Source organism: Podarcis raffonei, chromosome 14 (genome assembly GCF_027172205.1).
Source record: "Podarcis raffonei isolate rPodRaf1 chromosome 14, rPodRaf1.pri, whole genome shotgun sequence".
Taxonomy (NCBI): Eukaryota; Metazoa; Chordata; class Lepidosauria; order Squamata; family Lacertidae; genus Podarcis; species Podarcis raffonei.
The window spans coordinates 17,941,160-17,965,020 of NC_070615.1; the positions used below are offsets into that span (position 1 = coordinate 17,941,160).

At 40.6% G+C, this 23,861-nt stretch overlaps 1 protein-coding gene across 2 annotated transcripts in view; it reads right to left on the minus strand.

Annotated features, from left to right (window-relative positions):
* Positions 1–4,872: 4,872 nt before the first annotated feature.
* ABHD2 (abhydrolase domain containing 2, acylglycerol lipase) overlaps positions 4,873–23,861 on the minus strand; it is a 31,375-nt gene continuing 12,386 nt past the window's right edge. For both annotated transcript variants that reach the window (XM_053365342.1, XM_053365343.1), the window contains exons 4-11: positions 18,006–18,181; positions 16,656–16,823; positions 13,881–14,064; positions 10,287–10,379; positions 8,488–8,598; positions 6,838–6,907; positions 5,939–6,023; positions 4,873–5,079 (exon numbers count right to left, since the gene is read on the minus strand). In XM_053365342.1, coding sequence (XP_053221317.1) covers positions 4,886–5,079; positions 5,939–6,023; positions 6,838–6,907; positions 8,488–8,598; positions 10,287–10,379; positions 13,881–14,064; positions 16,656–16,823; positions 18,006–18,181 — 1,081 coding nt within the window. In that variant the 3' untranslated portion in view covers positions 4,873–4,885. The remainder of the gene's footprint in view (positions 5,080–5,938; positions 6,024–6,837; positions 6,908–8,487; positions 8,599–10,286; positions 10,380–13,880; positions 14,065–16,655; positions 16,824–18,005; positions 18,182–23,861) is intronic.

The following is a 23,861-nucleotide window of genomic DNA, read 5'->3' on the forward strand; positions in this document are numbered from 1 at the left end:
TCCCAGTACGAAACAGCCACACAAATTAAGCCGTGATGTCTGCATAGGCTTTTATCAGCCATTGATCTGGAACTGAACCTACTTCAATTCTGGAAAAGGCTGTTTGGTACAAGCAGAGATTCTGCTGCATATAGCAAAAGAATAACTCCTGCGAGTTGCAAAAAAAAAAAACTTATGCTGAAAGACAGTGAATCCCCATCTCAGGAATTTTGAAACAATGGGTTTGAACCAGCAAAAGTGCTGGAAGGTTGGTGGTCCCAGAAACTGAGGAAATGTCTTGCACGGAGGAAATAGGGATGGTTGCTCTAGTTGCAAAATGGAAAAAAGCGGCGGGGGGGGGGGATACCAATTCTCAGATCCAGCTTTATAAATGCTGCCCTTTCATGGTTGTGCCCTTTAATGTAACCAGCAAAAAGAACAGAACACCAGATGCTTCAATGAGATACAGTACAGTTCTTGATTAAAAAAAAGGGGGGGAAGATCCCACTGCCCCCGCATTCCACCCGGCTGATTTCATCTCATTTTGTCAAGCAACCAAACCAGAGGCGCTTCAAGGCAAAGGAGATTTTAAAAAGAAAACAATTCCAGATAAGGAACATGTGGAGACAGCGAAACAAGATGTTAGAATAGTACGAAGGCCACAAAACTCCAGCAGCGTTGCATGGCACCCACCACCCCTTTTCAATGGAGACCTTGCTCAGTACACAACCAGCAGGCTACTTTTCGCCCTCATTTATATCACTGGCAATAAGTGTGCCTGGTGTGCGACTAAGAGGTCTGCATAAGATGTAGCTAAGGAGGATTGCTTAGGCAACTGATATATGGGAGGGGGCCGGTGGTGTGTTTCAGATACTTTACAACCATCTTGTTGGCTATTATTACTCTTGTCAAGACTACTCAGTGATACACACCTGGACCTCTCCTTGTAGAGATGCTTTCCTATGATAAGTTGGAAGTTCTATTCTGGCAGAAAACTCAAAGGCCAATGACAATACAATTGGAAGAAAACTGCTAACCTCAGTCTGTATAACTGAATGTAGGGCATGCCCTTTTAGAAAAGAATATACCAAACACTTTCAGCATAAGTCTGGGACAAAAAAGAGAGAGTTGTAAACATGACCTGCTACCTAGTAATATAAGCCTTCACAAAAAGACCGAAGCCAATCTTAAAAAGGTACCCAACCTTAAGAGTCCATGAGTATCTGGAATACAGTGAAGATATGAATGTTGAAATAGGTGCACAGTTTACAGAAAGCTGCAAATGTTATCAGTGAAGAGCTGCTTTATGCTTTCATCTGATGAAATCTGCTTTGAAAATAATTGAACATGGCAGCTCTTACCACGTGGCAAACCAATTGAATGCAACAGATCACCTCAAACAGAAAGGTCTGAAGTGGCGTGCTGCTTTTTTTTAAAAAAAGTAACATGATCTGGTGAGCTCCTTGCACAGTTACAAACAGCAAATCGTAACACAGAAAGCATCACCAAGATCAAATTTACTGGCAAAAATAACGGGATGGAAGAAATGTTAGTGTACTGGATGCTTCCTTGTTTTTGTTTGTTTGTTTCCATGTAATATCCTTCGGGGGGGGGCTGAAGTCTAGCCTACTGATAAGCAGTGAGATGCATTACAGCAGAATCACAGATTTACTGGAAAATACTAACTGAAAGTCAGAATCACATATATTTTTAAAATGGAATTTGTAAAGCCACTTCCTCCCGTTGGATCAAGTTAACACGTTCTTTCCCTTACTGGGTTTTTTTCTGGGGGGTGGGGAGCATTAAGTGTATCCCCAAGAGTGTCTATCAAGCAGACTGAGAACCTCAATTTTATGGTCTCACTGGCAGTGTTATGGGGCAAAATAGGTTTCCAAATTTCTATATGGCCATGTTAGTGAGAACTAAAGACTCTGTAACAGCTCCACATTTTGGGGTGCGTGTGTGTGTGTGTGTGTAGGGAAAAGGGATCCCTTCTAACATTTCACAAGAGCGCTAATGGTTTTCAAGGGTTTGATGGTTTTAGACAAGAGTGGTTCATGCTCTCCTCCATTTAAAAGAATTTTAACCACTGAAGTGATCTTCTTTGAAAAGGCTGTATTACATAGGTGCATTGCCATGTGATCCCTGAGTACTGAAGCTTAAGAATGCCTAAATATGAACACTGGAGTGCCATCAAAAGCAGGCATCAACTCATCTTCTTGTTCAGGTGCAAAACTAGCTCCATAGCTGAAGGGCCCTTTACAAATAATTGCATCCTCACATCCACCTTCAAGCAGGAGAAGGTAATAAAAGCCTTTCCTTTGTGAAAAATGCAGTTTCCCTTTTAAATGCATCAAAAATGTCTTACTTGGGTAGAAGTCAATGGTAGTGTTAAATTCCGCTATTTAGCACCCATTTGCTAAGAAGTGGGGCAGATGAGATTTATATGATCTAAAGAGAAACCAGAAGTGGGGCAGATGAGAAAGATGGCTCTCAGTGGCAGGTCTAGAGGAACTTCTATGCTTATGTGCTGCTAGGCAAACTCTTTTTGGCAAAACAGCTGCACACTAAAGAGGAAAAAACTAATAATGTGGAGACTGATGTGAAACAGACACTCTCATAGCTAACTTTCTAAATTTTAAGTGGGGGTAAAGAAGCTACATTCACTTATTTGCAGTAACTAAAAATGAGTTCAACATCTACTTCCACTCAAACAGAAAGGAGACTCTAGATAGTGACCTGCACTGCTTATGCACCTATAATTTCATCCCCACACTAGGGTTTACGTAGGATTTTGGCAGTTTATGGATATAGAAGAAAATTCCAAAGAATAACATACTGAAAAAGAATGGAGAGCCAACTCTTTGTGGAAAAGGAAAAAGGCCTTAAGCACCGGCCAAATCATGCCTTGCTAGGCTTGGTCACTCCCTCAGATTTGAGGGGGTAGAACATGAGTTCTACACAGCTTGCCAGGCATGTCAAGGTTGCTGAACTAAGGCTGAAGGAGTTTTTATTCCTGATGTGAGAAATGCACCTCTGCTACAGTAGCTAATTATTGCTCAATAAATAAAACTAGAAGAGAATAGAATAACCTCCGAAAACTCAACATACACCTTTCTGAATTTCAAAGCTGCTCCAGGATATGTTCTATGAAGCATCCAAGTTCAGAAAGGACTCCTATCCATGTTAAAAAAAAAATCACACTATAATTAAAGTGCCTTGAAAAACAAAACCAAAAAGGTTTAAACAATAAAGTGCTAACTGTTATGAAAAATGGGTTGCGTGAGAACTCCTGCAAAAAGAGGTGAAAGGGACCACAAGGAGGCAACAGTGAGCTGACAATTCTGAAGGGAAGCAGTGTCTTACTACAATGTTCCACTGTCTTAATAGAAAAGTAATCTAAATATCAGATTTTTAAAAAATCTTATTAATACATATATGGCTGAATATTTTTCTTCCAGGGTGGAAACTCTGTAGCTCAGTGAAGAAATATGTCTCTCTATTGTGTGGTAGTAAAAAAAAAAAACTTTTTCACTGTAACTCAGCCTAATGCATCATTCACCAATTTTCTGTTGATGTCTTTACTCTGAAAGACAAGTCAGAACACTGGACTCATCAGATTGTCCTATATAACCTAGTAACTGTAGATGCATTAGATACAGAACTCTTTTTTTTCCTTTTAAGCATTTCAGTATTGTAGACACCAAATCCCCATCTCCTCTAAGGCAAGGCATACTGACTGAAAATAGCCAGTTCAACGCTTTAGAAGTCTGGGGATTTAATTTATTTATCTATTATGTTCTTCCCTAGCAGACATGAAATGTGGGCAAGACAACAAAAAAAAGCATAGATGGATATTATATTCTCTCTTTCACACACACAAAAAGTTCCTAAGAGTATACATATAGATTTGCTAAGAAGTACTCTAGAAAACAAAACACAAAAAAGGGGCCACCTACAAACTGATAGCAAGTGGCTTCCATTCGGAGACCGTATTAAAAGGCCTGGGTTAAGAGCACACAAATGTCTTGTGTCAAAATAAAAATTCCTTATACTAGAAAAGGCAAGTATCACAAGGCTACTTGTTTAGTCTCGAGTAGTAACACAACAGGGAATCCACTGGACTGATCAACCCAGAAGCCATCTATGAGCCAAGTCTCAACAAAAAGCAAAATGTGACTGTACACACCCAGCCATCACTCCAGAATTCTGGAGCAACTGTAGTGCTGATTACACATCAAACACTTTCAAAGCAATCTAAACCCTTGAAGTGCATTAATCAGAAAGGGCAAGCCCCCCCACCCCCCTTCTCAAAGGGATGCAATTCCGGAAACTCAAAATTCTTTCAACTTTCCCCTTGTTTTGTGGACAGCCTTTCTGATGACTTGCAGAGCGAACTACGACTGATTTCCTCTACAGATAGATATAGATGTCTCCCCCCAGGTGGGGAGGGAAAAAATGCAACCACAAACAGACTGTAACTCCTAACGCACATCACTGACTGCTAGACAAGTTTTGCAAAAACCAGAAGTGGGTTTTTTTGTTTCAGTTTCTATCAGTGAAAGTGTGAACAGATGGTCAAGAGCATCAAAACTTCTTGCTAATTTCAAAAATGTTCTTTCGTTGCACTTGTTTCAGAACCTTGAAGCAAGCTATAGATGGCGACCCACTAATACAGTGCATCAGTTCTTCCAATCACAACTGTACTGCAAATGATCAAATATACTCCCGACTTGCTCAGTGCCAGTCATTAGCCTCTCTGGCTGTAGCTCTACTTTGGCATGAAACACTATGGTCAATGCCCAAGTTCAACGTGTTCAGAAGTTAGGTCTGGAAAAGCAGAAGAGATTAAGAGTTCCAGAAGATGGGGATTAAAGGTGAAACAACCTGAAGTCTTTGGAACTGTTTATTCTTGGCCAGATGATTGTTCCGTATCGGAGCATTGTGATTTATTCTTCTCCCACTGACAGATGGCATTGGCGTATTGGACCACAAGCTTATCCATCCAGGTGAGGGGTTCAGGAAAGAGTACTGCACCCTCAAAAAAACCCAGGTGACCTCCATGCAATGGCAAAACAAACATGACATTCTCCCGCTTTTCTGCAAGAGTGAAAAAACACAAGTTTAGAACTCAACAGGATCTGCATCTTACCAAAATACAGTACTTTGTCCAGTAAAACCTCAGGTTTAAGGTATAAAAGGTAAAGGGACCTCTGACCATTAGGTCCAGTCACAGACGACTCTGGGGTTGCGGCGTTCATCTCGCTTTACTGGCCGAGGAAGCCAGCGTACAGCTTCCGGGTCATGTGGCCAGCGTGACCAAACCGCTTCTGGCGAACCAGAGCAGCGCACGGAAATGCCGTTTACCTTTCTGCCGGAGCGGTACTTATTTATCTACTTCCACTTTGACGTGCTTTTGAACTGCTAGGTTGGCAGGAGCAGGGACTGAGCAACAGGAGCTTACCCCGTTGTGGGGATTCGAACCACCGACCTTCTGATTGGCAAGCACTAGGCTCTGTGGTTTAGACCACAGTGCCACCCACGTCCCTTATACTCTACTGTATTATTTTGGCTGGAAAATATATATACAGCCACCTGTGTTCCAGGTAGGCATGATACTCCAGTTATAAGGCAGTTGCATTAGTCAAGATGCAAGCTACATGAAATCAAGTCTGTGCTGGGTATTTTCCACTGATCCTTCTAGAAAGTAAGATACCCCATTACCCTCTTCTACTGCCCCTTTAGTTTCAAATTTTAGGTTGCAAACTCCTTGGGGAAGGGGCCTATCCTTTTGGGCTCTGTAAAGAATATGCACATTATGGTTCTATATTAGACACATGCATAGGTTACAAGTTTGTCTGGAAAAACAAACATGCCTTCTGCCCTCCAAGACTATCTTTAGGTTATCACAACGCTACACTGCCTTGCAGAAATCTATTTACTGAAGCTTTCAGCTCACCTGAGAGGGCTTTTGGTATTGATAAGAGACTATCGTGCACCAGAGGGTCATCAGCAGCATTAACCAGCAAGAGGGGAACAAAGATCTGCAGATTAAAAAAAAAGAATTCTGTGTTGGAACACAATCTTTTTTGTAGTCTAGTTATGAAGTCACAATTGAGTACATCAAGTGCTGTAGGTGCCCTGAACCTGCAGAAACACCACTGTTCAGATAATACACATTTAAAATTGATGGAGGGGGCTCCTTAGCACTAGTGTAAGTGATTTCTGTCACAGAAAACTTTTATTACTACAAGCAGCAGTCAATAGCATATCTTCTGCTGTGCTGGGTTTGAGGCAAAACCAATTCACTGTTTTGCTATAGGTGAAAAGATTTTGAACTAGTATAAAACTCAAGAGTGTAGAATTGGCTACGGTGACTTAAACTTAACATTTCCAGTGACAGACATCTGCTGCTTTCTAAATTTAGGGAAAACGGAAAAAGAATTGAGGGGAGGACTAATGACAGCACATGTAGCCTATTCCATAGAAGTTAATCAGAAATTGCCTTACAGAAAAACAATAGATAAATAGATTCTATAAGAAATGTTGGTCTCCCAAGTACCTGACCATAAGATAGAGGAGCTTTAGTCTCTTCAAAAGATAATAAACTGGTTGTAAAAATTTCACAGATATGCATATTTCCACTTGCTGACCATACCACAAATAAGCATACTTTCCAAGGCAAGGAAAATTATTGCTAATTTATGATGACCCCACATAAAGAGCTACTATTCAGCAACATGTGCTATAAACTTGGCTAGAAGCACATGGGGACGTTCTCCATCTCACCACAAATCTCACATACTGACATATGTGGTGCATGTCAAAAACTAGAGTAATAATATCATATCAACTTACTTTCTGCAAGTAATGCAGGCAGCTCTCCTGTTCATAGTATTCCTTTAAGGTGCTGTAGCCATGGAACTTCCTGAGACACGGTAAAAAGAAAGCTTAAGCATTTAGAGATTTTCTTGTTATTGAATCACATATATTTTCTTCTAATTCTTATACACAGGATTACAAAAGTTCTCCAAATAAGACACTGGAAATGATTACTTCTATACAAGTTAAAGCCAACATTCTGCTTCGGCCTTCAAAAAAACTAGTGAAACATCCAGAGAATATGGAACTATTTATATGTTCCTCTTGTTCTTAGCTTTAATATCTAAATTCCATTCCCCAAGACTGTCTATCCTGCAGAAAAAAAGCATCAAAAGAAGAATGTGGCTACTTAGTAAACAATTAGCTAGGGAACAAAATACCAGGCAAGGAAGCAGTAAGACAAATATGTGGAAAGGAATGTACACACACGTAGCCATATCAAATACACTGGAAACATCCTTTCCGATTTAACTGCAGAACCCCTAAGTTAAGGAAGTTAAACCTAACTGTATTACTAGCCCCTCTTTAGATGCAACATGAGGCTCCCAGTTCTTCTAAGAACAGAAGTCAACCCCCTACCCAACTAGAAGAAAGTAATGCTGATGTTCATATTACTCTCAGTCATCTTAAATATTATTTGTACTGGTCATGAGCCATAAACAGGCCATCCTACGAATTATTTGTGTACAATACATTCCAGCACTCCTTGGATGAAATAACAGAAGCAAGCAAAAACAAGCAAGGAAACACACATAGGAGGTATAGCAACTCCTAGTCCGCCTATTTGGGAATGCAAGTTTTACTGAGGAACAAGTGTGCAGCCAAAAAAAGGAGGGTGTCCTGTGAGGACAGGGTTGATTTCTTGCCATATCACTATAGGGTGTAGGGGAAACTAAGGCTAACCAACGAAGGCTTTATCTAATTTCTACGGGAAAACCTACCCTTGAAACTCCATGACAGAAGTTCAGCTATGTAACACAATTATGTAGAAAGTGGTAAGCACTAATCATAAGGAATCACAACTTTTTGCTTATGCCAATGGCTACTGGCTAATCAGTATATGAAGAATTTGATGCAACTACAAATCTAAAATACACATTTCATTCAGACCAGCTTCATTTTCCATCTATACCATAACTGAAAGTGATTCAGCACTGGTGCTAGCATTTGGGGCCATTGGTACTTCTAACAAAATGACACTCCTGGCTCTATTCTGATGAACTTTTACCAGCACCCCTCAGGTGTTTCTGTAGCACCACCAAGTAACTCAAATTACTGGAATTTGCCAAAGGAATTAGATGACAAGGATCACTGTTTTCTAACCATTCAGAAAAGATTTCTAGTACTGGCTTAAGATATGTTTCACAAAAACACTGTAGAACCTCAACTGCATAGTCCGATTAGTCACCCTGCACCCTAATTTTACTCACTCAACAACTTTGCTATTTACAGCATGGTAAATTCATTTTTAAAAGTCTAACGAACAAGAGGCAAGACAAACGTGTAAACAATAAGATCAAGAAAGAATTGGGAGTTATATGCACAATGATGATAGCAACAGCCTCCATTTCAGGAAGGTCTAAATGACAGGGGAGAGTTACCAAATGTGCTTCTTGATGTCCATACCTCATGATACTGTCATCAATCTGCATAAGGGAAGTTGCTGTGTGAAGTCTGCTCAAGTCTGACTCTAATAAACTCTGAGGCTTTTTAGGGCTCTCAGCAAACAAGGTGTGTCTGAAACATAGAGAATGAAGTGAGTGAGTATGAAACACAGACATACTGTAACTATTAGAGAACCCACTCTATTGGGTTTACTGCTGATCTGAAGGTTACTTCATAAATTGCTTTATGTTGACACAGATCTTAAGATCCATGTTACTGTCATCTCCAATACAATTCTGAATATGTCCCGTGTGAAAAAAAATACAAAAGGCAGTTTTGTTCAGCCCTGAAGACTTGATACTGGCACAGATTTTGACATTGGTGCAGAAACTGGTGCAGATACAAACAGTATACCTGAAGGAGCGTCCCCCATTGTTCAGCCCAGACACTGAGGTTTAGCTCTGAGGGCCTTCTGGCGGTTCCCTCACTGCAAGAAGTGAGGTTACAGGGAACCAGGCAGAGGGCCTTCTCGGTAGTGGCACCCGCCCTGTGGAACACTCTCCCATCAGTTGTCAAGGAAATAAACAACTATCTGGCTTTTAGAAGACATCTGAAGGCAGCCCTGTTTAGGGAAGTTTTTAATGTTTGATGTTTTATCGTGTTGCTAATACTCTGGGGTATGTATGTATGTATGTATGTATGTATAAATAAATAAATAAATAAATAAATGGAGTAAAATTGAGCCAAGGTCAGAAGTGCTTAAGAATCAGTGTACTGCAGTAGTCAGGAAGTTGGCCTTAGAGCAGTAGATCCCAGTTCAAAGCCCTGCTCAGCCATGAAGCTTGCTGGTGTTGACTTAACTTGGGCCAGACCTCTCAGTCTCATTTTTCTCACAGCGTTGCTGAAAAATAAAATGGCAGTGTGTGTGTGTGCAACCACGTATGCCACCTTGGTCTCCTTGAAAGAAGGAATCTCTCTGCCCATCCCAGTGCTGGAATTTATTTCCACCTTTGTGCTGCTGCAAAAAGCAATGGGGTCTTCAGGGGCTGAAAAATCTGTTTGGGGGACTGAATGAGGCCCCTGGGCCAGAGGTTAGCACTCCCTGCACTAGGCCCTGTGGATAATTACATTACTAAGCAATAGCACTGTCAGCATTGGTGAGAACAACGCAAGAGGGTGTGTGCTGTAGACTATGTATCAGATGCATGATCATGTTCTCCAAAAAGCAGAGGTGGAGCAGAAAATGTGCAAAAGGAAGTTTGGTTTGAGGGTTGGCCTTGGAGCACAAAAGATCCATTGTGGAGACAAAAGTGTTTTTGTAGATTAACAAGCCGTCCTTCAAACCTGCCAAAGGTTGCTCATGCTTACAACTAAGAGCTCTTTTAACAGGGAGATTAATATATTTAGTTAAGTTGTCATAATATTTAGTTATCTGGGATGAATTAAGGGGGTTCTATATCCTATATATAATTAGAGTCTCTTAAAGCTGTTTTTCCATACTGGCTTAAACAGGAAGCAATACAGCAACTACAGTTACAAGCTTTGACTACTGCTAACCTGGAACTGTTCAAACAACCAGTTATTGTAGTTTCACACCCTTTCCCCAAGCACAGCCAAAGTGTCACAGACTTTCTTAAGTAAGATGTTTCTGAAAGTAAGGTTACTAATGCACATGGTTCTTCAGTAGCTACTGATCCAGAGGAGAATTAATTTTGTTGGTACCCTGCTCAACTTGGCGACACATAAGAACAATTTATGGTACTGCACATTATCAGCTGACACAGAGGCCCATTTAGAATATAAAGAGCATCATTTTGTACCTGTGAGACAATATGATTTTCTTCAAGTTGTCTGCCATGAGGAAGTTGTAAAATCTCCGACACTGATCCCATTGCATGAAGGTTTCCTGTGCCCTAAAGATATGACATGGGGCAAATTAATTAAAAGCTGGAAAAGCAAGCTTCCAGGGTCATAGCAACAAAAAGTACTCTGCAAATAGATGGCAGCATTTCCACATAACTAATTTGATTCACTTCAAGGGGCCACCTATAAGCTATCACACCTTCAAAAGGAATCAGCTTTTTTTTCCTTTTTCAAATGCACAGTAATGCATAAGAAAAATGTGTCATTAAAGGATTCAGCCAGCAGGGGGAACAAAAGCATTAGAAACTGGAGCACAAAACAGCCAACAGCTTGCAAAACAGAACTTTCCAGGAAGAGATGGGTTGTTCTATGTTGTCTCGACAGGTAATTTCAAACATGCGTTACAAAAATTGACAGAGCATGGACAGTTGAACTCAAAACTGTATTTGAAACTGCTATTTTTTAAAAAACAAGGTTAACTAAGTAAGGAAAACACAGACAGAGCAACTAGTACTTTATAAGAATGAGAGGTTTTTGCACAATACCCACCTCCCTTTTAAAATAGCAGTCCCTGAATGTGTACACATGCCAAAGGTGGCACAGTCTTGTGAAGCAATTTGTAAAAGTCTAAAATCTATCTTGCAGTTACATGCAGTATCCTCACATTTTTCTCAGGTTCAAACAAAGTTTGACAAATATTTTAGAGATGGGGAGGAGAGAAGACATGGTGTATTAAGCTTATGTTGTTCCAATTTCTAATCCTCTTGCTTAAAAAAATTAATCCTGCCACAATATTTCTGCAGCTGCACAGTCTTAAATATAAAGGGAGCCTTTGTTGTCCAGTTTGGAACCAGAGCTGAATTGCTATGTGTTCTATTAATATGGAGGTTGCCATTTCCTTAGCCTGCTCGACACTTTCTCCAACCAGAAGGGCCTCCTGTGTAGTATTTACATTCAGATACAACATCCTTTAGTTAAAGTGCAGTTACAGCTACAGTACTGCAACTAATGGATTTCAATTGCATTTATTTCCTAATAAGCAGAACTTTGCATACTAAATGTCATTCTAGGGAAGGCTTCCAACTCTAAATCCATTTGTGCAAGTGGGTGATGAAATAAATTATTGGTTGTTGTTTTTTAGAACAGTGCCCTCCCCTTGGGTTTTGACCTTAAAATACACCAGAGATCATCAAGGTTAGGTTAAACGATTTTTAACCTTTCTTTCAGAGTACACTGCCCTCAGCGCACATTACTATAAAAAGCATGGCTGCTACATACTCTGCCTGAATTAACATTACTGTAAATGTACAAATATCTAATCAGATCTGAAAGAACACAAAAGAAATTCCCTTCCTAAACCTCTACTCATCATTTGGAGACTTGCAAGAATATAAGACTCTATCTTTCAATATTCCAGTGTAATCTAGCTTTATAATACTTTCGATACCGTTGACCATGGTGTCCTTCTGAAGCAACTGTCCGAACTAGGGGTTGGGTGGCACCACTTTGCGGTGGTTCCAGTCCTACTTGGATGGCCATTCCCAGAGGGTGTTGCTTGGGGAATGCTTTTCAGCCCCGTGGAACCTTCACATCTACATAAAACCACTGGATGGGGTTATCCAGAGGTTTGGAGTACATTGTCAGCAGTATGCCGATGACACTGCTTTATTTCTGCTTTACATCTGCAGGTGAGGCAGTGGAAGTGCTGGACCAGTATTTTGCCTTGGTAATGCACTGGATGAGAGCCAAAAAACTGAAACTCAATCCAGATAAGACTGAGGCACTGTTAGTGGGTGGTTCCCTAGACCAGATGGGTGGAGATCGCCTGTTCTCGATGGGGTTACACTTCCTCTGAAGGAGCAGGTTCATTACTTGGGGGTACTCCTGGATCCTTTTCTGTCGCTCAAGGCTCAGGTGGCCTCAGTGGCTCAGAGTGCCGTCCATCAGCTTCAGCTGGTGGCCCAGCTACACCCTTATCTGGACAGGGATCGCCTAACTACTGTTGTCTATGCTGTGGTAACCTCAAAGTTGGATTACTGCAATGTGTTATACGTAGGGCTGCCTCTGAAGACAGTTCAGAAACTTCAGCTAGTGCAGAATTCAGCTGCCAGGTTGCTCACCGGAGCAAGATGGATTGAGCATACTACACCAATCCTGGTCTGACTGCACTGGCTACCAATTGTTTCCGGGCCCAATTCAAAGTGCTGGTTTCGACCTGTAAAGCCTTGAACGGCTCAGGACCACAATACCTCAAGGACCACCTCTTCCCATATGAACCTACCCGGACCTTGAGATCATCTCCTGAGGCCCTTCTTTGTGTGCCTCCTCCTTGAGAGGTCCAGAGGGTGGCATCTGAGAACGGGCCTTCTCTGCTGTGGTTCCCCATCTGTGGAATGCTCTCCCCAGAGAAGTTCACCTGGTGCCTTCATTATATAACTTTAGGTGCCAAGCAAAAACTTTACTTTTTAACTAGGCCTTTGGTTGATTTGACTGACATCCTATGCCCTTTTAAAATATGGGGGTTTGGGGGGGAGGGGGTTATTGGGTTGTTGTTTTCATTTTGATTATTTATTTTGTGGTTTTATATTTTGATTTTGTTCTGTGAACCGCCCTGAGACCTCCAGGTATAGGGCAGAATATAATAATATAATATAATATAGGTGTCATGCTTCTAAGTAGCACAGACAAAGCAAGCATCTTTAAGGTCCTTTTTAAAAATGTCACTTTTGATCTCTTGGGATATATGTAGTGCACTACTATACATCCTGTTTGGAGCCTCAGTTCAACACTGGAAATACACGGAGCCAAAGTAGTTTTGGGAGACTGTGACTCTGAACAAAAGAACAGCAGGTGGGAAGGGTGTGCCTAATATTCTTTCCACTGGCACTTTTCTGAATTATAATCACCTCTGCCCAGCTAATGTATCCCCATTTTACACCTGAGTTCTAGATTTGTGTTTATGCAACGGGAGGTGGCAGCTGAAAAAGGTCTGGATTTTTGCAGAAAAAAATGCTAGCAAGGTTAAGCACACTCTATTCCTCTGCTAAAAAGGGCAGCCTCCCCCACATCCCGGAATCTGTTATAGTAGTTTGCAGGGAGCATTAGTTCAACCCAGCTCTCAACCCAAAATACACAGCACAACTGTAAGCAGAAATGATACTAGCAGAAATGACATGGCATAACTAGATATCAGAAAATTTGGCCACAACAAAGCTTCAAAAGAGACTGCTAATACTGAATAAAAGAGTACAGATCAATAGGTTGGGTATATGTGGAAATGGTTTGCACCCTTTTCTCTCAACTAAATGCCTACAGCAACTGAATATGCCAACAGAAATTTTAATGATGAAATTTGCTGTAAGTTCCCAGTTCCCCTTTTTGTGCAAAAAGTTCAAAACGAAGTTTAGTCACAAAACTTCACACAACTAAAGTTTTTATGCCCCTGAACCCCAAAGAAAGCTTTTGGTATCTGTATCATATCTCCATGACCAGCAGATTGTTTCCTTAGACATCTACCATAAGTTTCTCCTGCTCTACAAGACCAAGCTTACCTCAGTGCACTGTACCCTTGACATACGCTGACACAGCACAATACACCCTCTTGGTTAGTCTGGTTCTCCCCCAGATATTTGCACACTATGTTTCCACCGAGGCTGAAGCCCACAACAACCAGCTTGGATTGAGGATAAGTTTTCCTGATGTAGTTCACCATGGCTCCAAATTCCCATGTGCAACCTGTAGAACAGCAAAAAAAATAAAAATTAAAATTAAACATCACATATCACAGATGCATTTAAAGTCCCAATCTTCCCCTAGAGCTCACATATGCACTTCAAGAGACAACATTTCTAACAACATTGTTCATTATTGAAGCACAATGGGCATTTTTGGACATATACAGTGATATTCCAGAAGATCATACAGAGGGAGAATACACCAACATTAATAGTGAAACCCACACCTGCTCTTCTAAAGAACCTTTTTCTGGCCTTTTTTACTGCCATATGAACAGAGCCTCTAACTGCCGGCTACAGCAGCAAACTCCCCCCCCCCTTTTCCCCCCAAGGATCAAAGCAAGTTTTTCAAAATATTTCATTCTCTGTTCAGCAGTCATCAGGTCCCAGCCAAAAGCTGTAACTAAAAATACTACACACACTGTTATTTCTTCCAACTGTGAACTGGGAGAGAAATCTATAAAGTACCCCCCTCCCTGCAAAAAACCCCCACAAATTGCTGCACACAGTCCAGATTTCCAGCAGCTATTCAGCGATCAAGTGCATTTGACTGTAATCCTTCATGTGCAGCGATTTGTACAAACTTTTGGGAACTGAAGACTGTATTCATACACACAGCACTCCTGTGCAAACATGACCTGACTATTATTTTCTACTGTCAATGGCCACTCCTTTAAAAACATTTACAGGAACCTAGGAAGCTGCCTCATACCGATTCAAGATCAATGGGGTCCATCTAGCTCTGTAGGGTCTACAATGACTTACAGTGGCTCTCCATGGTTTAAGATGGAGTCTCTCCTAACCCTTCTTGGAGATTATAAGGACTGAATCCCAGACATTCTGCATGCAAAGTAGATGCTCTACATCTGAGCTACAGCCATCAGAGACATTATAATAACACTTCAGGAATTTTTAGAGTTAGGGACAGCACCAAGAAGCCTTAATACCAATACCACTCTGATCCCCAGGGCTTGCTTGCAGTGACTGAAACAGGACTATGTTGTGTTCCAGCTAAGCAACATAACATGGGTTTCTGAGATACTCTGTCAGCCCTTAGGTGGGCACAAACAGTTACTGCCAAGCTTCTCACCTCCATATTCTGGAGGGTCACAGAATATGGGGAGATGGGGATCTTGGCAAAACATTTCAGACATTGGTTGGACAGTGAGCTTCATATCGGACCCTTGGCTACAGATGCAGTTTCTCTTTGGCTCCCAACCCCTTCTCTCATTAGCTCTCTTGGGGCTGCAGCAGCTCTATCGCCATCTTACTTTCTTTTACCTTCCCACCACTGTGAAGCAGCATGCTTCCTGAACTTAGAACATAGCAGCCTCATTTTTGTTTTCCCTGCCTGCCTTCTTCTCTGGGAGAGGAAAGGGTACTTAGCTTTGCACTAAAGTAGGGTTGCCACATGTCCAGGAATCAGACTGCAATTTTTTTTAATCGGACTGCAATTTGGGAATATGGCAACCCTATACTAAGGTTTTGGATGCACTTCATCTCTTTCCTTTCAGAGGATGTCTTCCCAAAAAGAACAAGAGGATAGGGTGGCTAGATTCGGACCAGATGCAGCTCCGTGGCTGGGCATGCTCAGCCTGTTATATACCGAGTTGATTTCCCAGCCCCTGAGAGGATACATGTGTCACAGCTTGATATTTAATACTTTGGGGAGGAGAGACATTGCACAGCACTTTTTTGGTAGGGAGGATGCATCTTCATTCTTGAAAATGTTTTTCAAGCCTTGTTTATGAACACCATACCTAAGCCTCAAAGAACATAACTCCCATAGGAAGGAGGGGCGGTGCAGAGCTTTACAACAACATTTTGGGTTGCTCAACAACACTCCAGAATTATCTCCTGGGGGCGGAATAGACTATGGTTATTAAAGAGCAGCCATGCAGTAGACCTCACCCTGGAGGCTTGAAATTCTAATCACAAGCACTGAGATACAAGATGTGACAAGAGCCAACAGGCCTACATCAGCTAAAGAGATCGCCACTCTCCTTTAATAGATATCAGCTTTATGCTCACCTGCTCTCTAAAGCTATCTTGAAAAGTTACACATCACTGACTTTTCTGGCAAAGAGAATCAGAGTAAATACATAGCTACTTTTCTCCTAGGTGGATGAATGTACTGGACAAACAGATGCTGGGAAGCTGGTAATGCTATAGTGGTTGCATCTTCAATTGCTATCTCATGGTCATCCTATTGTGAAGCATTATATATGGCAAAACATTGGCAAGGTGATCATGGCATTATCTCACCAAGTCATCTTGTCCCTACTATTTTCCCTTCCCAATGTTTCCCAATATAGTGTACTGTAAAGAGAGGGGTTTTAGGAATCAACCTTTGGAATCAAAATTAATGCAGACTTAGCACAAGTAATGGCTGCTACTTCGAATACTGTTTTTTGTTTTTGTTTTTTTTGAAATTGAGCAAATAAGTCATCCTGCTTGGAAAAAGGAGGAGGTTTTATCACAGACAACACTTTCAAGCTTCAGAAGGCACCATCTAGTGTGCTTTGACATTAGAGGACTTTGTCCAGTTGCAAAGTAACTCTGAAAGGTTAAGATGAAAGAGCCAATATTTACCATATGTGAACATGCGTGGTGAAGTCAACTCAATAGTTGGCAGAGCTCCAAGGTGGTTTAGCACAGCACATCGATAGCCATTCTTCTGCGAATAGTCAACAAAGGTGCGGATGTACTGCTTCTCACTGTGATTTGCTATTCCTGGACAAATTACCATTGTGATATCTTCTGCACAATGAAAAAGGTCGGGAGAGGTAAGTTTTAAAGCAAAAGCAAAAGAATACATGCTAGTTATACCAGTTTCATATTCCACAAAGACAAAACACATTTATTTCACAACAAAGCTATTTTTGCTCCTCATGCATTGTTGAATCTGTAGTGATGTTTTATATGCTATGTTTATATCATCAAGGGAAATAAACAATATGCCCTGCACAATTTCAGAGTTTGTTCATCTAGGTTCTTTCATCTGACTGAGAGGAGTTTATTTTAACACGTTACTACAGATGTTACTCCAAACGATGTCACTGAGAGAGAGGATTTCTATCAGTTTTGGTACATTATTTTGAAACTCTTCATGAAGAACCTTGAGGTAATGTATCTGATTAAAGCTGAAGGTCTTTGAGGCTAACTAGAAATAACTTTGTAAGAGAAGGAATTGTTTGTTTTTGGCATGTCTGTTGACTAAATAAAGGGTCCAGATTTATACATCTATCTGAAAAATATCCATTTGGTCAGCAATGCTTCCTTCATTTGAAGATCAAATCAAAGTTGCTGAGAAAGCAACTGCTGAGAACAGCTCTACAGCTCATTGCATTGCTATTTACATTGGGAAACAATGCTTGGTAGTAAGAATCAACCCTCCAGCATCTGGTACAATTCCATATTTGAGAGTGAAATTCTTAGAATATTTAGCAGCAGCTTCCTATGCACTAGAGCAACATTTCAAAACAAGCAGGATCAATGGCCCCTTATACCTGACCTTCAGAAAGACATGTCATTACTCACTAAATTTTGATATATTGTTTTTAAACACACACACACGTTCCAGATGTGATTAAGCCCATATACACAAGAGAAAAGTCCTACAGGCAAAACAGCCTGTTTAGAGACCTTAATCCTAAGCATTATGTTATTTATGGGTCAGAGGAATAGCATTTCATGCCCATTAACTCAACTGGAAATCTAGGCCATAAACCTTGTATCTTATCACTTGGTTGTAAAAACTGTTTTTTTGATACATGATTCATAACAGCACTAGCTGCAGAAGCTTACAACCATCTAAACATGTCCCGGAGTTGTGAAAGCAGTGGCCCCCCAGCCTGCCAATGGTAGTCAAAAATAGTAATGTATTTCCCCCACATTTACTCAAACTTCTAATAAAAAACCCACAACAGCTGGTTATCTCACCTCTAATGCAGTTTTCAGCCAGTGGTTCAAAGAGGTCAAAAGTTGCTGTTGCACCATCTGACATTGTGAGGTACTTGCGAAGTCCATAAGGATGCGGTGATCTTACTCTCCCCATCTTCCCATAGAGGGCAGTCTGAATGTGCCCACTCTTTCCCCAGATCAGAGGTGGAATGTACCTAAAAAGATAACAAATGCATTTATTTGCTTTAGGAAAACAGATCTGCTATTGAAACAAGGGCACTTCCTTCCTAGAGTAGTATTTTCTGATGTGTAGGGGTAAAAATAAGGAGCAGCTGCTTGGTAAGTGCATTGGCCAACAGATATAGAACTGGAGCCCCCAACCTATTGATCTGGTATCAGGTATGATTTAGTGACCTCTGAAAAACACCAACTACAGAATGCTTACAAAAGCATTTCCTTTCAAAGAAGAGAACATCTGTACTATGCTTATCAGGAAGGTGGTACAGCCTGGTGCCAAAGCACCAGGAGAGAAAGATATAAAGCTGATAACTTTATCTGTTTTAGGAACACCAATCTAAATGGGAAGGAATCAGTAGGTGAGCAATACAAAGCTGCCAGACAGGAGGGACCTTTTCAATGCATATTAGGAAACCTAGTTCATTACTCAAAAGAAGTATGTCCTTGGTACCAATACAGAGGTCATGAGCATATCAAAGTGGTGGAAAGCAAGCTTTCGACTGTACACAGAACAATCATGCCTGACACTGGTGAGCTCATCAGAACCTGAGCTCCCAACATAAAAGTATAATGAATGTCTAAATTATGTGCTTATACTATCATTGGATTTTATCTGCCACCTGTCAGAGTCTCTAGGTGACTCACAACAGAATAAAACTCAATAAAATTTAAAACGGAGCAGCTATTACTAATTTGGAGCAAAAATACAAAACACAGAAAAACAACAGCATTAGAATGTCACTACACATTGCTCTGGGACACGGGGGGTGCTGTGGGTTAAACCACAGAGCCTAGGACTTGCTGATCAAAAGGTTGGCTGTTCGAATCCCCATGATGGGGTGAGCTCCTGTTGCTCGGTCCCTGCTCCTGCCAACCTAGCAGTTCGAAAGCACGTCAAAGTGCAAGTAGATAAATAGGTACCACTCCGGCAGGAAGGTAAACGGCGTTTCCGTGCGCTGCTCTGGTTTGCCAGAAGCGGCTTAGTCATGGTGGCCACATGACCCGGAAGCTGTACGCCGGCTCCCTCGGCCAATAAAGTGAGATGAGCGCCGCAACCCCAGAGTCGGCCACGACTGGACCTAATGGTCAGGGGTCCCTTTACACATTGTTCTACAGGAACTGACTGTCTGTCAGCAACTGATTCTCAGTAATTCCCAGTAATACACAAGCAAATGGTCAAAACAGCACATTCTATCAAATGCCTGGTGAAAACATGAACTTGGTGCTGTAAAGTTGCTAACATAAGCAGCTGACAGTCATCGTAGGAGACAACATTCCTTAACCAGGAGCTCATAAGAGAAACAACCCTCTTCCCTTCTTATGTTGAGAGGTGCTCCAATACTTATTGTGTCCTAAGCCCTATAAGGCCTGGGAACCCATTATGAAGAGAGATCAGGTCAACATTTGACCAGTAAAACACATGTGCATGCACCTGCTCCAATAAATAAATAAATCAGTAACCTGACCAGTCAAACAATAGCCAAATATTGAAGCACAGATTTAATAGAAGAGAGAGGAATATGAAAACTACAAGAGATACTGTGGCTCTAGAAAACATCAGAGCCCAATCCCTTCTACATGACCCCAGAGCAAATGAAATGGTCTCAGTGATAGCCCCAAGTCTGGGGCATTTGCAACATGTGCATGCTTGATTTATGCTTTCTCTTGAGTCTTACTTCTGATTAGACATGGCTGTACGTATAGCACATGGCCAGTGGGAAAAGTTGGCCACATGGATTACCAATTTGGAAGAGGGCAGGTAGGCATATTGAAATTATTGCAGAGCTGCAGCTAGGTCACACTGTACGACACACACAGAATAGTATTGTTGCAAACGCAGGAGCATTAATCAACAACTGATTCCCAATAATGTAAACATTATTAAGAGGACAGCCAGTCAGTATTGCTTAGGAACATAGAAAAAGTTTGTAGATCAATAAAGGAAAGCATGTTGTCAACTGCCCTGAGATCTACGGATGAAGGGGGGAATACAAATTTAATAAATAAATACAGAAAACACAGAGTTGCAGTGCAGAGGTGCCTGCCCCCTTTTAAAATTAGACAAACGGCTTTACTGAGTCTTGTAGGTAAAGCAAAAGGGCCCTCAGTGTACTGATATCAGAGGACAGCATGATACAATGAAAAAGGGGGCTATCAGTCACACAGACTTTGTGATTTTTTGGAATCTTTGACAGTAATCAAATAACAGATAGTCAATTGACTAGCACTGCAATCCTATCCAATTTGTTCAAACACATTCATACATCTTTCATAACCTGTGCAATGTTTGGTGTTGCTAATAGAATTATTCATGAAAGGTCATCAGCATGATCTTATTAGACATTAAACACCAGCAGTGGAAATACAGATAGTTGGTGGTTTTTTAGCAGGCTGGAAAAAAGAAACTTCCATTATGCAGTTAGCTGTCCTAAACTGGTGTTCTAAATGCTCTTAACAGCCTTGTAGTTAATAATTCCAAAATATATAGACCAGTATCGTGGCAGCTCCTACAACGGTAGTGCAAATGATACATAAGTCATGTTGATTATATGCAAGTAGAACATATGTACACAGACATTTAGCTTCAGTTTCTACACAAAGCTCCTCTTCTTGCTCTAGTAAACAGCACTGCATTCATGCAATTGTGCTGCTTAATAGTCATGCTACCCTGAAAAGAATGCCAGAGATGCTCCTAGTTTCTTGTGGACAAGAGCATTTCACAGGATCTTCAGATTAATGAGCTGCACTAGCATTTAAATTACTTGTTTCCATTATAGGCATATGACAAGACTTCGAAGTTTGGAAACTTTACTAAGAGAGTGTTGTTAAGATGCTGCTTAAGAATATGCCTGAATCTTTAAAAAAATGTTAAGGTAGAATTATCATTAGCCAAATTTGAGCAACCCAAAGTTTTATTCAAATTTAGTCATAATCAAAGTTGACCCAATGACACTAATGGACATGACTGAATTAAAAGATCTGCTATGAGTAAACTTTAGTTTGGGCACAGAGCTCATTTCCCAAATTAAGAAGACTGCCATCAGCTACAAGATCTTGTTGATACTGTGCTACCTATACTCTACCTTGCTGAAGCTAATTAGGTCTGGGTCAGGTCAGCAATCGCCTTGGAACCATATAGATGCTGCCTTGGGTTCCGCAATGGAAGAAAGGCAGGATTCAGAATGAAAAATAAATAAAGAAGCAAACAAATGATGGCGCCTAGAATTGTGCTTTTGTCCTGGGCTTTAGTGCTACAGCTCTCACATTAAAGTTATTACTGATCCAGAATTATGGCCAAGCTGAAACAGTTTAAGAGGGGGAAAACATATAAAAAAATATTAACTATGCTGTACACTGTAGAAACATAGGTTACAGAAGGACACCCTAGGCTGCTGGGAACTTTTAGGGGGGGAAATTAACTTTAATTGTCACTGGTTCTAAGTGTTTTAATTAAACCACTGATATCAGTGGGACCACTCTGAAAATGACTTAGTTGTCTTGCCCCACAGCAGTGTTCTTCTCACAAAGTAGTTCTTGCAAAATTTTCACAGCGGGAACTACCTTTTCCTGTTTTTCTCACCAACCACAAACACTATACATTTATATGGCTCAAGAGTTTCACCAAACTCTACACTTCCTTTATGAAGCAAAGCATTTAGCAGCCTAATACACAGCTTCTTCTCCTTCATGTCTGCTCTCATAATAAAGGTGTATTTGCAGTGCAGTTACTCACAGTTCAAACATGCATTATGCTGGTGAGAAACACAGAAACGGTGCATAGCTGCACACAATTACACTTGATAACAGATAACACTGTCACTGGGGAGTGGTTTATCAGTGAGCAGTTTCTATTGTACCGCTGACAGACTTTGGATCAATCCTCTTTTGCCACCATTCCATGGTATTAATATCTAAGGGCTTTTCAAGAGGCCCCCAACGTGCAATTTAATTCACATCCAACTACAAGGAGTCTCATATGAAATAGCTCATATTCTGCGAGTGGCCCAGGAGCATTGGGAATAATGATGAGTCTGTGCACTGTTTCCCAAGGCCAATGCAGAGTGTCTCATAACCAAGTGCCCATAACCAAAGCACTAGTGATGCGAATGTATGGAATATTCTTTTTGTTTGAGTGTTAGTATTTTGCTTTCCAAATCACATTCCTCTAGCAGTCAACTAGCCTCTCAAGCCTCTCAGGATCATGTACATGGAAATATTTAATAAAATCTTGCTTTTCAGTATTGCACCATCTCAGCACAGGAAACCAACTGTCTAGCCTGCAACATGTATTCCATATCACCCTGAGAGCTGATCCAAAAGCAAGCAAGCAAAAGCCATTTTTACTTGCTTGTTAAAATTGTGCTTTGCCTTTCCACCCAATTGCACACTTTACCTTAATATAGAATGTAAAAAGCTCAGCTTGGCCCACTATCCATTAAAATATTTTATCCAGGTTGAACACAGAAGTATTGTGCTATGTACTATGCCAAAAGGATTAAAACACTTTATCATGTGCTGCTTGCAGTCCTGCTGACCTTGCCACCCCATGACAAGTGTTCACTACTGCTGAATGATTTTGGGGGAAAGAGAACAAAAACTCAAAAATTACTACAAATGCTGGTCAGATGGAAAGTGAAGTTAAACCTCATCAACTGTGCTGTGTTTGTCATTATTTTACGCTCCTTTCAGGAGTCCAGTTCCAACACAAGCTAACTTGATTAAAACAGAAATTACAGTTTGACCTGTGTGTGTTTTTACTCACTTGTTCCAGCAGTCCTTTAAAATCAGGAGATCAAGCTAGAAGAGGCATGCAAAATCCCTTAAGCCTCAGTAAGGTCCTTGGAATATCCCAAGGAACACAGTAATTAAGATTCCATGCATTTTGTACAAGGTTTAACAGCAGTTTTTTACTTGGTTAACAGGAACCCAATCCTGCACATGTTTCATGAGAAGAAAGTTCCTCTGTGTTCAATGCTTACTCCCAAGTAGATTTAAAAAAAACCCCAAAAACGAACATGCTCACTAAACTATTGAAGAGCCTTCAAATGCAGACATTATTAAGTCTCAGTGATAAAAATAATTGTTTAAATTAAAAAATTAACATTTTAAAATTTTGAATAGGATTTTTAAAATTCAAATAAGAACAAGTGTATGACAAGTATTTGGCTATACAGTAATGCAAATTCAGGTGGTTGAAGGTGGTTTTCCTTCAACCCACTCAAATTATAATGGCAAAAAAACAAAAATCAGGTAGCAATGTGATGTGCAGTATTTGAAAATGCCTCATTTCTGGAAAGCTCTCCTCCCTATGGAGAGGCACCTGACACTTTTTTTCCTGAAATCTTTTTTTTCCTGAATTTTTTTTTACTGCTCTGCTGTTTTAATACATATTCATTTTCCAATCCAACATTTAGTTTATATTCACATTTAAACAAGACAGACTTGCAATAGTTTATCTGTATAAAAATCTTTCAGATTTTTGTATCATAAAGGTAGGAAACTTTCTATAAAGCTATTGCTTCCCACACATATCAAACATAATTTTACATTAGTGATTTAACCAACACTTTATTTAGCTACATAATTATCTATGTATAATTATATTCAGCTCTGATAATTCACGGGAAGCCATGAAGTATGAAATTCTATACTACTGGA